Source organism: Saccostrea echinata, unplaced genomic scaffold (genome assembly GCF_033153115.1).
Source record: "Saccostrea echinata isolate AGI-Se365-2 ecotype Australia unplaced genomic scaffold, CSIRO_AGI_Sech_v1 ptg000057l, whole genome shotgun sequence".
Classification (NCBI taxonomy): Eukaryota; Metazoa; Mollusca; class Bivalvia; order Ostreida; family Ostreidae; genus Saccostrea; species Saccostrea echinata.
The window spans coordinates 2,270,311-2,289,450 of NW_026889806.1; the positions used below are offsets into that span (position 1 = coordinate 2,270,311).

The window sequence follows — 19,140 nt, forward strand, 5'->3', positions numbered from 1 at the left end:
GCTTACCTCCCCTGTTTTCTTATCCTCTAGCTTACTTTCTTATCCTCTAGCTTACCTCCCCTGTTTTATTTTCCTCTAGCTTACCTCCCCTGTTTTATCATCTTGTTGGTTCTAGTTTTAGCTTACCTCCCCTGTTTTATCATAATGAGGGGCAACTGGAATAATTTCTTCTCGGCTGAACTTCCTGGCTAATTCCTGGTACTCTTTTTGCTCGTCTGATAATTCTTTACAGATCATAAAATAGAAAAAATGTGAGTTGTTGTGACATTACATATAGTGGCAAATATAAAAATGCAAATGAATAAATGATAAACATTGTTGACTTACATGCACATATAGTATAACAGGGTTTTTTTCTGTGCGTCACAACTTTGCGAAATATCCGAAAACACTGGTATTTTTACTTTATGTAGTCTTAATTTTAAAATTCTATCAGTGTTTTTTTTTTTTTTTACTTTACCTATGTAATAATCTACAGATCATAACTGACAAGAATTTACAGTGAATTTATTTTTTTGTGATCAAAATAATAGGCTCACAAAGAAAACAAAATTGGATTATAGCAAAAATACTACATTATACAGTAAATCATAAAACTTATAATAGACCTAGAAGTTAAGGAGTGTCAAAAACTTTGTTCTGAGAGCTGTTGTGTCCATGCATTAAGGAATTATAAGCATTATCATGTTTATTAGCATGAACTTACATAAAAAAAAAAAACCACAACGTGCTTAGCTTTCGTTTGGACTATAGCTGGGTGTAATGATGGTTAGAGACTTTATTTAGTGCATAATTAGTGTCCCATCATACATAAAATATCTGACAAAAACATAACCACTGCTTCTGTAAATGGGGATCTGAAGAATTAATCAGGCTTGTTTATCTGTTCATTTAATGCTAAATTGAGGATGATCACTCTAGAACATCCTGTCATTTACCAAATTCCCAGTCTGCACTGTGTGACATCTGATTTTCTTGATTTAGGTATTACATGGATCAATAAAAAGAAAACAATGCCTAGGGTTCATGTCAACTTAATGCAAATCAATTCATATTATTTTTAAGCCTAGAAAAAAAATGTTTGCTTCCACTTTCAGGCTAAAAAAATATTAAGGAAGTAAGTTGGCAATCTTTTTTTTTTATTTTTTTCCCTGGACTTCTGAAAACAAAACATCAAAGTAACACTGATGATAAAAGAAATAGTGCTTTAAGGCTTTTTTTATGAATTAAAGTAGACACTTTCATACACTGGACAAAAATTGAATATTCAGATCTTCACTGGAAAAACATTTTAAAGTTAAGGATCCATGCTATAAATTAAGGTCTTCATAGAAAGTAGAGACAAACATATATTTTTTCTGTCTTATTTTCCTTTGTCAAATCAGGGCTTTCAAAAAGATTAAAAACAGTTGGTACTTTTACAAAAAAAGGATGTACATTATGGAAGTGATTTTAATTAAATATCTACTGAATTTTTCTCCATGGAATATTTTATCCAACATTTTGGCCAGTACAATGACTTCAATCACAATTCAGCCAGGTAAAAGAACTGGGTATTTTGAAAGGCCTGTCAAATTCATTGAAAATTAATGAACACTAAAATACTGGCAAATTTTCTTTAGAAAATACATGTACGAGAAATATTATCAAAACTACACATATATATCTTTTCCATTAGTTTTACTATCAATGCTTGATTAATAAGGATGTAATTACCAAAGTTAACTCCTGCGCTAGCCTGGGCAGCAGCTGTGTAATGTCTTCTTGGAATTTGTCTCAACAGATGGCCAAACTTCTGAGAAAGCTAACAAAAAAGTAGAACCGTCATATACTGAAACGCAAAGGAAATGCAACATCCTATTTTATGGGAAAATATTACATATAGGATATAATTTTGTATCTAAAACATAAGGACATCTTCAACTTTGTAAATATCGGTAATTTAACGGATGAATGATATTCATACCATTACCGGAAGTTAAGTTTGAGTCCGCTTAACAGAAATCAAAAATTGCATGTTTAACAAAACATTTGGCAATAATATGGGGTTTTAAGGATTTGTATCTGTTTCGAAAAATAAATTCTCCTTTCTTTTCCATAAGCGATGCCAAGCTTCCTAAAAATGACTTAAGCGTTCATTTCTATTTCTCTAGCTGGAAAATCTCAAAATAAAGGTGATGGAGAGTTGCAGATGCAAATATGCACCACATCACGCCTCAATAGGCTCTTACGTATCACTAGCATTAATGACAGTCCTTGGACTGGAAGTCCAAGGGTAAATACACTGCGCTTGGCTAGAGAAAATTCGACCACATCATCTCAAAAACAGGCATTTGAAAATGGCAAAGAATATTTCTTTCGCTAAGATCTCGAGGTTGATGAACCTATTGCATCGTAGAAATCAAGCTGCAACTGTTGCACATGGAAGTCTTGCACGCTGTAATTGAATGGCCGGGGTGGGAGTTGTTTCAACATTCATGTGTTACTTTCTAAAGTTAAAAGATAATAATTAAACATTTTTATCAAATCTCTGATGCTTTTAAATTGAGTTTTACCTTACTGTAATCATTTTTGAAAATCATTAGATAAAAAATTCAAATATTTGTAGATAACTGCTTGTTGCGTTTCTTTTGCGTTTCAGTATATTTATAAAACATTTCCAATTCTGTGACTCTTGACATGTAAATATTTACATAAATGTGATTTCTGGAATTTCTTTTAAAATTCAAATCCTCATGAGCTACAACAAATGGGGAGAAATATTACAGCGCAACTTTAAACCAAAATATTTAAATATCATATTAATTTTTATTAATAAGAGAATCTAAGTAAATTTGATTTGCCTTAGACTAGAAAGACGCTCTGTCATTGGATAAGGCCAAGTTTAAAAAATTTCTTTGTTAACTTTGCAGTTGCTGACCTATAATTCTTAGAGTGGATAGGTAGGTAGGTATTTTTTTTTTTTGAAAAAAAAAAGATCATAGTTTTCAGATTTTTGTTAGATAACAAAAATAGGCTTTCTAACCATACAAAAGCTCTACTTGATATAAGCCACTGATTGATGAAATTAAAAATCAAAAATAGAAAAAGAAAAAGAAAGTTTCAATATCCCCAAAGCTTGAAACTTAAAAATAAAGTGCCCCGCCACAGCATGATACACCCGTCAAATATTGTTCAATTATCAAAAACAGTTTAGAGTGCAAGAAAATCATGTCAACCTTGATACCGGTAGGAGCTAGAATTTCCATGATTTTTCCATTCCTTATAATATTTGTTTATACATCTCCTGTGGTGTAGGCATTAATTTTAACAAATATTACATTATAGATCCTCAACTGGTTGTGTTAGAGCTTGACAAATGCCCATCTGCAGCTCCCCCCCCCCCCCCCCATCTTTCATATTTGTGAGACATGATGCTCTAGTTGATATTTTCAAAAAATATAAAAATATCATATTAAGCAATATCAATTTAGTCTTAACAACTTAATCTATACCAAATTAATTTTGAAAATAAAAAGGCTGGCCATCAAATGACATATGCTATAAACTGACCAGCATTTCTTCTGTCTAATCCCCAAAGGATACAGATAAGAGCTGCTTGATCAGAGATGCTCTAACAGAAATGACTGAGATACCTAGCCTTTCTACATTGAACTCATTAATTAATCTTTAACTGGATGCATGTCCACTCATTACTCCCAAGGGATGAATGGATCTGCACTATTTGCTTTGTAGTGCAATAAAAATGCATATTTATGTCATCCTGAAGTTAAATTTGAAAACAAAGATTTTTTTTAAAATTTGTTTCAAAGATTTCTAAAAAGAAAAAAAAACTTTTGTCATCTTGAAGCAACATTATTAATAAGGTTCCTGCATGACTCTTAGATTTGTAGTGGCTATCTACCATAATTAAAACATTTTTTTTAAATACTTGATTTTTTTTAGATTTAATGTCACACTAGCTGGTTTTAAGCTGCAATCATATGGACAATGGGCATGCTGATTTCAACATTAACCCCCCCCCCCCCCCCAGTATAATTAGTTTTAAATAATTAGTTTATTATAAAATATCAACAAATTTTATTTAATTATCATGCAGTATCAAATTAGTTTTAATTACTTTTCACCAAATTCATTTTAAAAGTTAGGCTAGCCTGTGAACAAGAACTACATGTATTTAATCCAACATTTGCACAGTTTCCAAGAGATATAGATAACACCTGCTTGCTCAGAGATGCTCTATCAGTTAGCTCCTCACACTAAACTCATTAATTTCTCTCTAATTTGACATGCAATTTTCTGTTATCAAAATTCTACTTGACCAGTGCTTGATAATTAAACCCATGGGAGAGGTGGAATTTCTCTTATAACATTACATTTGTTATAGATTGCTGTAAAGTATATGATGGAAAAAATAAGTATTTTCTTGATTTAACATTTTTTTAATATGTATACTGCAACACTCTTACATTTTTTGGGATTGTGTAATTTAATAGTACAAAGACATTTTTTTTTTAAAATTGCACTTAAATTAAAGGTCACAGTGACCTTGAAATAGGTCGCGACACACCTTCTACCTAAGATGCATAAATTGGCCAAGTTTGATGATTCTAAGTCTCATAGTTTTCTAGTTATGAGCCGGACAGGATTTTTCCATATTTGGCCATAACATCTTAATTAAAGGTCGGAGTGACCTACTTTTAATGCATGACATACCTTCTACCCAAGATGCATCAGCTGACAAAGTTTGATAACTCTAGGCCTAATAGTATTAAAGTTATGAGCCGGACACGAAAAGCTAACAGACGGACGGACATGAACGCTATAACATAATACGTCCCGTCCTAAAGACCCAATTTTTTTACCGTACGGTTACCTGAGGAGGGGGAGTGGTCTTGGTAGTACTGGTGTTTAATTTACCTGGAGAGCCCCAATGCTCAAGATGTCAAAAATCCATATACACACTGCATTACACAGGAAGTCCGGCTTTTGGTAATCAGGGTCAACATTACGCGTTTTGGGCATAATTTTGAGTGAAAATATTTAAAATGAATTATGTACTGCAATATAAAATTTGTAGACTTAGCGTTTTCGCCAATATCTTTTGAAGAAAAAATTTTTTTAAAAGACATATCTTTTTTAAAAATCGTAACATTAAAAAAACGGGTAAAAACTACATGAAAGATATCGATATTTTAATCGCCAATAAAAGAAATTATTATGAAATATTAAGTGTGAATATTGAAATAAAAAGATTTCACTTATTGTGTGGACATTTTCCACGATATTATTTACTTTTCTGGCGATCAATGGTGTCCAAATATTCGCCATTTCCGAGGGTCCGTGTTCTTATGCCCTTTTTACAGATTTGCATATAAAAAGAATCTTTCGTAACTCATGGCGTTAGATACACGATACTTTACTTATATTAGTATAAATATCTTTTCTTATTTAATCCATTGCATTTTGTTATAATTTTCAATGGTGGGGAAGGGGGTCGATTGTTTCCAATTACAGCGAATTGAGTTTCTGTGTACCCAAGTGCAAGGTGGCCAAAGGCATTACGGACACTCTTATAATCAAGGCACAGGTTGAATAAAGGGCTCAGAAGAATTATCGGTCTGTGCTCTACAGAAACTTCTCTCTCCGGATCTCAGTTATGGAAGGAAGAGAGGGCCTGCATATCCGCTAAGTATAAAACAGCAGTGGAGATAGAAAAAAAAATCACGAAGTCACTGTTTAATTATCTACTCTCAATTTTTTTTAAAAATAAAATTATCAACCAATATAACAGCGACATGATTTTTTTTAACCAGAGTGTATACAAAGCGACCATTCATGCGGTACATGAAAGCATTTGACGCGTGACCAGGTAATTGTTTTCAAAACATGCAAACTCAGATTATCAGGTAGCCCATGTAGCTGGCCCGTCAATCAAATCAGAAACTATTGTTTTTTTAATGATTGACAGGCGGTATATTATTGATCTTGAATGAGGTAGATTTTGGGGGCGTTAACATAAAATTGGGTGTTTAAGACGGGCGTATAAAAATAATAATACAAAATAGCTGAAAAAAAATTTGGGTTGGGTGCATTTTCAGTAGGTTGGTAGGCAACTGCAAACAAACAAATTTTTATTTCAGGCCTAACTGATATCACGTGCCTCCCTTTAATATTTCTTTGCACAGCGATTAGCAAAATTTTGACTGCAACATGGCAGAATACATGATGCTATGTAATCCATATTTTAAAGAAAAAAATAATGCTCACATTATGTTCCCTTTTAAAAGAAACTGCTATATTTAAACCTTACTGATTTTGCAAAGCTACATTCTTTAATATTGTAACTGATTTTTTTTTTTAGGGGGGGGGGGGGGGGGGAAGGAACTAATCCATAGGATTTCAGTAATTGTGTAATTTGGCTCAAATTTTGAGAGAGTTACTCTTTTATTAATATTTCTTACCTGAACTCAAAAAATGTAGTTATGAAAGACATAAATTGATCCAAGAATTTAATGAATAGTCTATATGTTTTTTTTTTTTTGTTGTTTTTTGTTTATGTCAACATCACAACTTGAATTGTTAACAGGTTAATGTTCTGACCTTGATCAATTTTAAGACAGCCAAAGAGAATTTGAGAGCAAGGGAGCAGATCTTGTGAATGAATATATATGAATTGGTTAATTTAAGCACAAATATCACTGTAAAATAATAAAATTTTACATTATATACTTTTATTTATAGCTGGTTGACTGATAACATATGGCAAAATCATTTATATTTTATCAAGCTATTCTAATGCCCTGTTCACACGGAGAGTTTAATTCGAATTAAACGTAAGTTACTGCGAATTAAATTTGAACCGCGTTCACACGAAAAATTTAATGCGAATTATTTTTATTCGAATTAATTTACTGCGCATTAAATTACTTCGCATTAGCTCCGTGTGAACGCTAAGCGAAGCTAATTCGAATTAAATTTTGACGCATGCGTAAGGGCAGCATTAAGTCACAGGCCACATGTCGATGGTCAGATACAGGTACTTGTGCTATTTTTGAGTGGAAAACAAAGCAAAATTATGATAATCACTAAAATGTGTACAGACACTATGACATTATGTCAAATCAGTGGTCAAATGTATCTGCTCGGCACAATGTGATGTGATTCGCAAAATGACGTCATAATAGCCTTACTGAATAGCCTTATTGTAGAAACAAAAATTTAATTCGCATTAGTTTACTTCGAATTAGCTGTCGTGTGAACGCAATTTAATTCGCATTAGTTTAATTCGCATTAGTTTACTTCGCATTAATTTACTGCGAATTAAACTCTCCGTGTGAACAGGGCATAAGTTTCAAGTACATGTCCCATTACATTGAGCTAGACCTGTCATGGCAGCTGAGGAAAGCAACTGGAAAACATGCAGTTGCATTTTAATTTGTGTTATCATATTAAGAGCTAGGTTGATGATAATAAAAAAAAAATCCATCTTATTCAAAGGAAGTCAAATCTAAAAGCAATTGATTTATTTTGCCTGAAAATGTCTGTATCATGAAAATATTTTTGTACCATAATGGAGATCTGATGGAATTGTAGTTCTCTTCTGAAAACATCAGATTAAAAATCTCGAAGAGGGCTACATTAATATTGCAGCATACATGACCATAAGTCTGTAATAAAAACTGTGGCAAAAAATCAACATACTTAAAGCCAATTTTCATTTCTTTACTTTTGGACATAAATTCAACAAAACAAGTTGTCATTGACTCTGGGTAGCTTAATAGAGTGTATAATTATGGTAATTTAATGAAGTCATTTTAATATAAACATAGGTAATCAGAGATTACAGAGCTCATCATATTGCGCCATTTCCACTTTTTGTCACGAAATGCAAGTAAAGCAAAAAGTAGGTAAAAATAGCTACCTGGAATAGGTTTAAATACCTAGGAAGCTATTACTAGCTACACAGGTAGTTCTAAATAGTCCTTGGACTGGACTCGTTATATGGCCAGGTACTGTAGGTTTTGGGGTCAAATGCTGGTTTGGGTCTCAAGGGGTGATACTTATGTCACTAAGTTTCGCCACTTAAAACTTTGAGTTAATGCCCACCATCTCTAAATAGGTTCTGCCAGCAGGTCACATGCCACACCTCCTTGTGGTGACTCTGGAAATGCTTTAGTAGCTAAGTGGCAGTGGTAAAAGGTGAGTGTCCAGCACCTTGAAATAACTGGAACCTGTGGGCTAAGGGAAGGGCATCCTGACAGAAAAACCACTGGCACTCCGAGTCCAGGGGGTTGAGCTTAGGGCTTACAACCCTAACTCGTAACAAAAAATTATTGTTACAGAAACAGTAACGAGGAATATATCTATACCTGTGAATGAGAGCCTCTCTGGGACCTGCATTGGAACCAGTATGACTGTAGGTAGTGAAAGACATTGGGAAACCACCAACATGAATAGGGAGGCCCTCAACATGGCAGGCTGTCAACATTCCTTAAAAAGTCCCTGAGAAGGATTCTTAGAATATTTTGGTCCAATACCTTCTCAAATCATGACCTTCTCAAAAGATGCCAGCAAGAGGACATGGCCAGGTCTGGTACAATCACTAGATTTAGCTACGTAGCTTGAATTACCTACATTGCTTTATTTACCTACCTGAAGTAGCTTTATTTAGCTACTAAATCAAAATTATTTCTTAAATTAGCATTTTTTCCAGAAAGTGCAGAAAATTACAATTTGATGCAGTGATAATTTTCAACTTTGAACTGAAAATAATTCATGAAATAAAGTGCCCCGCCACAGCATGATACGCCCGTCAAATATTGTTCAATTGTCATAAACAGTTTAGAGTGCAAGAAAATCATATCAACCTTGATACAAGGATTTCCATGATTTTTCCATTCCTTATAATATTTGTTTACACATGTCCTGTGGTGTAGGCATTAATTATAACAAGCATTACATTATCGATCCTCAACTGGTTGTGTTAGAGCTTGACAAATGCCCATCTGCATCCCCCCCCCCCAGCTTTCAGATCTGTGAGACATGATGCTCTGAGTTAGTTGATTTTTTCAAAAAATTAAATAAAAATATCATATTAAACAATATCAAATTAGTCTTAACAACTTAATCTATATCAAATTAATATTAAAAATAAAAGGCTGGCCATCAAATGACATATGCTATAAACTGACAAGCTGTTCTTCTGTCTAATTCCCAAAGGATACAGAAAAGAGCTGCTTGATCAGAGATCCTCTAAAAGAAATGATTGAGACAGCTAGCCTCCCTACACTGAACTCATTAATTAATCTTTAACTGGATGCATGTCCACTCATTACTCCCAACGGATGAATGGATCTATACATACTATCTGCTTTGCAGTGCAATAAAAATGCATATTTACAGTCCCTGAAACGTTCTACTTTCCCATTTTTCCGTTCGCTCACCGTTCGTTCAGCGTGCGTTCACCTTTTGCTCTCCGTTCACAGTTTTGCGTTCACCGTGCTCTCGTGTTCACAAAGCGTTCAGCGTTCGCTCTTCGTTCCGTTCACTTTGCGTTCACCTTGCGTTCAGCGTTCACCTATCGTTCAGTTTTCATTGTCATTCGGAACTCCGAAGTGAAAGGACTTATCTTTTTGTAGGGAATGAGTTACAGGTTTTTTAATTTAATAACTAACATATCGTGTTTGAAGAATCATTATTTCATGTTGAAAAATATCTATGATATACATTTTTATTATTCTAACTTAGCTGTTAGGTTATTTATTAAATTACTCTGGGAAATAAATGTTGTTATAAGCACATTCTGTACCTATGTAGAACAATGCTGAAATATTAAATATAACTAAGGGCAATGTGCAAATACTTCAAGCACTGCAACATTTTGTTATTTTGTTAAAGACGACAAATCGTTAATGGTGACATAATTACATATGCATCTAAGTCAAATAATTACGCAGCAAAATTACGAAAATATTTATTTCTGACACGTTTTTTTTTTCAATTACTACAGAAAATATGATAGAACTAGTTCTGAGAGTTATACATAGTACTGCGGATATCCTATTAATATATTATCTTTGGAGCAAATTAAATTGATAGTGTGGTTAAAGGAAATATTTATTTGAAATGTACTGCACTACAGAATTTTCTCTAATATAATATGTAAAGTCTATAGTTATAGAGAAAAAAAAAATCTTTCTTCATCGTAACTTTATATGTTTGCCATTCGATATGATTAATACCCCCCCCCTTTTTTTTCCCCTAGATTAGTTACTTAGTACTGTATTTCCAGAATATTTTAATCAACATTTTTAAAAAATAAGTTAAGGTCTTTTTTAGAACAAAAATTTCAGTCTCAAAACAAACATGCATCTAAAAAAGTCACAAAACAATAGTAGTTTAAAATGTACACGTGTCGGCGGTGGTATTTGAAATTGGCAGAGAGTATGTTTCAAATTCAAGTGTTAATGCCCAATGTATTTTATTCATTTATTATTCAAATGTTGGGATCAAATCTAGAAATGATAAAAATAAATGTTATAACTTGTTGAAAATACTCGCACTTCGTCTTCGATGTGACGAAACTTTCACACCTGCACAGTGTCGAATGATTTTGATTGACAGGACAAGCACGTGGACTTCGTGTGAACTTGAAGCAGGAAAATAAAAACGAGTATGACTTTCAAACAAATGGATATGATTTGTTGATAAAAAAAAAGTTACTTTCACTGTCTGATATATTTAGAAAAAAATTTCAGAGTTTTTGTTTAATATGGGTACAAACATTTAGTGAAGCCTGAAAGGAGGGGGGGACTAAAACGGAATCTCTCTCTCTCTCTCTCTCTCTCTCTCATTTGTCTGTTTAAACATAGGTAATCAGAGATTACAGAGCTCACCTCAACGAATGTTGTCTTTAAGTAAGGTAAAGTCCCACACTAAACTAATAATCTAGGAGTGTGCATCCCTAGATGCAACATTTATGCAATTTTGGTCTGATAGGGCTTGCAGTTACTTGGGAATAGACTTATCTGAAAACTTAAAACTAGTCACTCATCCAGAAAATGTAAGTCAAATCCAGCATCCGAAGCAAGTTTTGAGATTGTTCGTCCCTTGATGCATCATCCATGCAAGTTTGGTTCAGATAGGCCTTATAGTTACTTGGAAATGAGATCTAGTCCAAAAACTTTAACCTGGTTACTCGTCCAGAAAATGTAGGTCAGATCCAGCATCCGAAGCAAGTCCAGTAGTGTGCATCCTTAGATGTATCATACATGCAAGTTTAGTCAATATAGGACTTATAGTTACTTGGAAATGACATCTGCTCCAAAAACTTTAACCTGGTTACTCGTCCAGAAAATGTAGGTCAGATCCAGCATCCGAAGAAAGTCCAGTAGTGTACATCCTTAAATGTATCATCCATGCAAGTTTGGTCAATATAGGGTTTATAGATACTTGGAAATGACATCTGCTCCAAAAACTTTAACCTGGTCACTCATCCATAAAATATAGGTCAGATTCAGCCTCCGAAGCAAGACCAGTTAGTGTGCATCCTTAGATGTATCATCCATGCAAGTTTGGTCAATATAGGGCTTATAGTTACTTAGAAATGACATCTGCTCCAAAAGCTTTAACCTGGTCACTCATCCGGAAAATATAGGTCAAATCCAGCATCCGAAGAAAGTCCAGTAGTGTGCATCCTTAGATGTATCATCCATGCAAGTTTGGTCAATATAGGGCTTATAGTTACTTAGAAATGACATCTGCTCCAAAAACTTTAACCTGGTCACTCATCCGGAAAATATAGGTCAAATCCAGCATCCGAAGAAAGTCCAGTAGTGTGCATCCTTAGATGTATCATCCATGCAAGTTTGGTCGATATAGGGCTTATAGTTACTTGGAAATGACATCTGCTCCAAAAACTTTAACCTGGTCACTCATCTGGAAAATATAGGTCAAATCCAGCATCCGAAGAAAGTCCAGTAGTGTGCATCCTTAGATGTATCATCCGTGCAAGTTTGGTCAATATAGGGCTTATAGTTACTTGGAAATGAGATCTACTCCAAAAACTTTAACCTAGTCACTCATCTGGAAAATGTAGGTCAGATCCAGCATCCGAAACAAGTTCAGCAGTGTGCATCCTTAGATGTATCATCCATGCAAGTTTGGTCAATATAGGGCTTATAGTTACTTGGAAATGAGACCTGCTCCAAACACTTTAACCTGCTCCAAAAACTTTAACCTGCTCCAAAAACATTAACCTGGTTATTCTTTAGCTGAAATTGCAGCATCTGAAACCTTGACTGGTACAATAAAACACACTAAAAGCATCCTCCATGCATCTCTGACTAATATAGGCCATAGAAGTACTTGAAAAAGAAAACTGCTCCAAAAACCTTAACATGGGACGCCGACACCGACGCCGAGGGTATTACATAAGCTCCCCCAACTTCTTTGAGGTGAGCTAATAAAAACTATAACAGCATACTACATAAATATCAAGTTCGGAAAATTGAATTTATAACAAATAATATGAATATGTATCTTAAGTTTGTATTATCTTGTCCAAGTATAACAATGGCCATCTACATATACATGTAGAAGTCTGCTCAATAAATCATCATGAAAAATAGAAATGACACATAATATATTATTGTATTAAAAATTTAAAATACGAGCATATAAATGCAAAACGTCCACTGACCTTTGTAATTTTTTTTTTCATTACTTTACCCGAAATCGCCCTGACACGGAGATATATAAATGGATGTTACAGCCCCTTTAATTCATTCTATTAGTCAGAAGTTTTCTCTGATTTGTTTATACTTCAGCGTTCGGAACAATTGCAATGTTTTAATGCGATAAGAATCATGTGATTAAAAACTTAATGTGCATGCATCGTCTTTCTTAGGACAATTTTGGAGAATTTATTTTTTGACTTATTTATTCATTCATTTATTGGTTTACTTATTTATTATTTTTTTTATTTATTTTTTGGCACCTAACATTTTAATACAATAAAATAGTTTCAATGCAGGAAAAATATCAGAGGCATTCCGAATATATCGTTCATCTTGCGTTCACCGTTCGTTCACTGTTCACTTTGCGTTCGCGTTTGCGCTCCGTTCATGTTCTGCGTTCGCTCACCGTTCACTGTTCACACATTGTTCACCAAGCTCGTTCAGACATCGTTCACTCACCGTTCGCTCTGCGTTCGTTCACCGTTCGTTTACCGTTCGCTCACTGTTCAAGTGAGAAAGTAGAACGTATCAGGGACTGTATGTCATTCTGAAATTAAATTTGAAAACAAAGATTTTTTTTTAATTTGTTACAAAGATTTATGACAAGAAACAAAAAACTTGTGTAATCTCGATGCAACATTTTAAATAGCGAGCGCAGCGAGCGGCACGAAGCGCCACTCGTCACTGCGAGCTCTTACAGCAACGCCTGGGTGAAGAGAAAATTTGGACTTTGCACATTGATCCAAACGAATTTTTTTCCACAGTCACCTGTGGTCCCATAATTCTTTGCGAATTGCATCTCGCCGCAAACAACGTTCTCGCGGTAACAAGAACTTCCAAGAAAAAATAAACTCACCTTGATTTGATGGATGTATAGCAGATAAATAGTAGATTAAGGACATACGCAACGTACCTTAGCTACTGTTAATGTTTCAAGATATTCTTAATTTAAGATTATAGTGTCATCAGATGTTCGTAGACAAAAAATCAGCATGCATTACCAGGGGTTTTTAAAAGATATCAATTGATGAAAATTCTTGTATAATTCAAAGAAAAATATACAAAAATTACTGAACATATATGGGTGAATTAAAAAAAAAATGACGACCAAACTTAATTTTTTTGGCAAAATTCAACTACTTATAACATATTTTTCACTTATATCATCATATTGCAAATGCATTCTAGTTTAAAATCCTGAAGTGGCAATGGAATAGACAATTGGATTAAAAAGTTTCAGAATTTTTATTAGTAAAATTTCTTTTGAAAAAAGAAAATATCATTACACCTTGAAAGACTTTTTAAAATACATAATCACAAGAAATTATAGTTTTTTATGCTTCAAAATGGTAAAAGGGGTATAAATGATTAAATCTATACCTTGAATGAGTATCTTCTCTTGTACATGTGACAAAAAATTGGCTTTTTGATTGTTATTTTACATTATTTTTTCAATTCTGGTTTGAAAAGTTTTAATATGAAAAAAATATGAAGAATAAAATTCCCCAAAGTTCACTTTTTTTCCGTTCAAGTCAATTCTTTAAATCTAGGCCAAAAAAGAATTGTTATATACGAGTTCTCTTACAAAAAATACTAGATTTTGAAGTGACTCTATGTTACATTATTGTGTTGCACTCCTGACATCTGATATGTATTTTATTTAACATTGTTTTAAAAATTATAACACACAATAACCCATTCTTACTTTGTAAATCAATTTGTTGTGTTGATATTTTTCATCGTTTACAGCAGGTTTTTCATATTTTGAAGACCTTAAAACATGATTATTTGCAAAGTGTAATATATATAAATTGTATTTAAAATATATGTGAAATGATGGAAAATTATTCCCTGAATTGACTGTAAATTTTCTGTAATTTGTTGATAGACATAGTGTTTTGAACATCAAATAGTATCAAGCATTTTTTTTCAACTTATTTTTTAGTAAAGATAGTTAAAAAGCATCAGTAATTATGAACCAGTTTTGTTGCACTCCTGACTGCAGTAAAGTTTAAAATTAAAACCATAGAACACAAAAATTCATAAAGTGTTGGCAACATCAAGTGGTAATGAAATTGTGCAATACTTATAGTCCAATACTTCATAATTAAACAGATGAAAGTATTTAAAATTCACATTTTATCTGGAATTATACCCTATTTTATGCCAAAAAAACTAGCTTAAATGTATATTTAGAAGATAAAATATATTTTAAAGCATATTTTCCTTTAGAAGACAAACACAGTAACCCACCAGAAAAATTCTACTCATCATTTTTTTCTTTATTTTTATTCTTATTGGATGATTTATAATTCTAACATATTTGTTGCACTCCTGACCAAAAGCATTGGTGCCTTTAAAGTAGGATTGTGAAGTGAAAATTACATAAGAACTTGTTCTGTTGTTTCAGTGAAGTTGAGGAGGAATTACTTGAATTTAATGACAATGTTTTAGTGTGTTTATTTTTAACGTTCATTAAAAAAATCACAAAAAAGATAAAAACACATCTGAATTGATAAAATTGAAAAAGGAAGGATTTTAATAATAAAACTGTCAATAATTTAGCATTAAATTATACAAAAAGATCATTATTAATTAATGAATACTTCTATAAGCATGAATAGAAGTCTTTTCTTCACACAACTTGAATCTTTAAAAAAATGTGTTGCACTCCTGACCATAGAAATATGGATCTGAAGCACAGACAGATCCTGTAATTGATAAATCTATTTGGTAAAAATGTTCTTAGTGTCTTTATTTTCCAAAATAAAAATCAGAAAATCATATAATGATAATAGTTTTTTCATGCTTGGGAGCAAAACATCAAATGTTGCACTCCTGACATTTTTGGGAATGCACATATACTTGACTCTCATTAATGCTGCTTGTGATTTATATACCATTTTTAAGTTTTAAAATGTATATCAGTTATTATTTTACACTTCCAAAATTCTTTTTTGTCTTAATTTTCTCTAGAATTTTACAATTGATGTTTTTTTGGCAACACTACATTTTTTCTGTTGCACTCCTGACATGGTATAACATTTTTTTAAACATCAGCCATGACCACAACTTGAGTAAACAAAAGTTATGACAGCTCACATTTAAAGCTCAATACTTTGAATATTATCAGGAAAGTCTTTATTTTCAACATGAAGCATTATTTTTTATTTCACAGATCTCCAAAAAATATTGAAATTTCAAAATGTCACAAAAAGGTGTTGCACTCCTGACAATTTTAGCATCATTTTTGGGCATAACTTTTTTGTTAATTGAGATATCAACGAGATATTTGGCAGGTATTTAGACACTATCTAAAGACATATGCTGAGACATAGAAATCTATTTTTAATTGCATGTATTTTTAGTGTGGGTTGATAAATATGTGTTTGGTCATTTTTTTTTAAATCACCCATATTCTAAATGTTTTGTGAATCCAAACTTGTTTTAGAAAAAGTGTACAGCAGCACACATAGACATTAAAATGTAGCACACAGTTCCTTTAAGTATTGGAACTCTTCAACTCCAGGGGAAAAGACAATAAAGTTCAAACTACATTGCGTATGTCCTGAAACCTTCTTTATTAAAATTAGCACTGTTCAGACTTCGTTTTGGTAATGCAACTTACAAGCAACGTCATGTGACGTCAGCGTCTAGACGTACTAAATGTCACGTGCGATTTGAAGAGCCCGATCTAAATAAAACTGAATATAGGTATCTGCGCTTGCCCTAATGGTCGCACCGTCAACATATTAAGGTTCCTGCATTACTCTTAGATTTGTAGGGACTATCTACCATAATTAAAACATTTTTTTTAAATACTTGATTTTTTTTAGATTTTATGTCAGACTGGTTTTAAGCTGCAATTCATAAGGACAACGGGCAGTCTGATTCCAATATCAACCAGTGTATAATTAGTTTTAATTATATTATACAATATCAAATTAGTTTATTATACAATATCAAATTAATACATTATACAATACCAATTAAGTTTTAATTACTTTTCACCAAATTCATTTTAAAAGTTAGGCTAGCCAACTATTTAATCCAACAAGCTGATTCTTTTTGCCCAGTTCCCACGAGATATAGATAACACCTGCTTGATCAGAGATGTTCTACCAGTTAGCTCCTCACACTAAACTCATTAATTTCTCTCTAATTTGACATGCAATTTTCTGTTATCAAATTCTCCTTGACCAGTGCTTGATAATTACACGCATGGGAGAGGTGGAATTTCTCTTGTAACATTACATTTGTTATAGATTGCTGAAAAGTATATAATGAAAAAAAAAGTATTTTCTTGATTTTAACATTTTTTTAATAAGGATACTGCAACACTTTTACATTTTTTGGGATAACAGAAAATTGCATGTCAAATTAGAGAGAAATTAATGAGTTTAGTGTGAGGAGCTAACTGGTAGAGCATCTCTGATCAAGCAGGTGTTATCTATGTCTCTTGGGAATTGGGCAGAGGAATCAGCCATGTTGGATTACATAGTTTTTGTGGGCTAGCCTAACTTTTAAAATGAACTTGGTGAAAAGTAATTAAAACTAATTTGATATTGTATAATAAACTAATCTTATATCTTATGTTAAACTAATTAATTAAAACTAATTATACTCGGAAGGGGGGGGGGGAATATTGGAATCAACATGCCGGTTGTCCATGCATATGAATTGCAGCTTAAAACCAGTCTGACATTGAGTCTAAAAAAAAAATCAAGTATTTCAAAAAAAGTTTTAATTATGGCAGATAGTCCCTACAAATCTAAGAGTCAAGCAGAAACCTTATTAAAAATGTTGCATCAAGATTACAATTTTTTTTTCTTTTTATAAATCTTTGTAACAAATTGAAAAAAAAACTTTGTTTTTCAAATTTAATTTCAGTATGACATAAATATGCATTTTAATTGCACTACAAAGCAGATAGCGCAGATCCATTCATCCCTTGGGAGTAATGAGTGGACCTGTATCCAGTTAAAGATTAATTAATGAGTTCAGTGTAGGAAGGCTAGCTGTCTCAATCATTTCTGTTAGAGCATATCTGATCAAGCAGTTCTTATCTGTATCCTTTGGGAATTAAACAGAAGAACTGCTGGTCACTTTATAGGATATTTCATTTGATGGCCAGTCTTTTATTTTAAAATTAATTTGGTATAGATTAAGTTGTTAAGACTAAATTCATATTGTTTAATATGATATTTTTATTTAATTTTTTGAAAATATCAACTAACAAATTTCAGAGCATCATGTCTCACAAATATGAAAGATGTGTGTGTCACTCTGTGTGTGTGTGTGTGTGTGTGTGTGTGTGTGTGTGTGGGGGTGGGGGGGGGGCTGCAGATGGGCATTTGTCAAGCTCTAATACAACCAGTTGAGGATCTATAATGTAATATTTGTTATAATTCATGCCTACACCACAGGAAATGTATAAACAAATATTATAAGGAATGGGTTTGTGATAATTGAACAATATTTGACAGGCGTATCATGCTGTGGCAGGGCACTTTATTTCAATAAGGATACTGCAACACTCTTGCATTTTTTGGGATTGTGTAATCTAATAGTAAAAAGACAGTTTTTTTTTTAAATTTCACTTAAATTAAAGGTCACAGTGACCTTGAAATAGGTCGCGACACACCTTCTACCTAAGATGCATAAATTGGCCAAGTTTGATGATTCTAAGTCCAATAGTTTTCTAGTTATGAGCCACACAGGATTTTTCCATATTTGGCCATAGCATCTTAATTAAAGGTCAGAGAGACCTACTTTAAATGTGCGACACACCTTCTACCCAAGAAGTATCAGCTGACAAAGTTTGATGATCCTAGGCCTAATAGTATTAAAGTTATGAGCTGGACACAAAAAAAGCTAACAGACGGACAGACGGACGGATGGAGGGACATGAACGCCATAACATAATACATCCTGTCTAAAGATGGGCGTATAAAAATCACTCTTGGAGATGTGACTTTTTCTGCGCAATTTCAATCAAAGTTTTAAAAGTTTTGGGGCTATATACAATAGTCAATTTGTGACCAAACAGTTACTTCTTGAATGAAATAACAAAGAAAACCAGTTCTGGTTAACATGAGCACAATGAGAAGCAATCATACTTATCCACGCCTCATCGCACACAAGGTGGTGTACAGTTACTCAAACAATGGAAATACATCTTTTCCTTAAAGGTGCTCAAACGCAGCAATGTTAAAACTATATCTGCTTTGGATTGCTTTTTAAATAATCCCTAGTACTGGCAGGCCTAGTATAAATATCATTAGTCATTTATTTGCGATTTTTTTTGTCTTTTTAAGATAAAAAGCAAAATTGTGAAAATTAAGTTGCCTTGAAATACCTAAATAAAGCTACATGTACCTGACGTAGGTAAATAAAGCTA

The 19,140-nt window shown here is 32.9% G+C and overlaps 1 protein-coding gene across 1 annotated transcript in view; it reads right to left on the bottom strand.

Annotated features, from left to right (window-relative positions):
- Positions 1 to 19,140, bottom strand: part of LOC133174132 (medium-chain specific acyl-CoA dehydrogenase, mitochondrial-like) — a 42,908-nt gene that overhangs the window by 16,598 nt on the left and 7,170 nt on the right. The window contains exons 2-3 of the mRNA XM_061309182.1: positions 1,717 to 1,804; positions 127 to 224 (exon numbers count right to left, since the gene is read on the bottom strand). Coding sequence (XP_061165166.1) covers positions 127 to 224; positions 1,717 to 1,804 — 186 coding nt within the window. The remainder of the gene's footprint in view (positions 1 to 126; positions 225 to 1,716; positions 1,805 to 19,140) is intronic.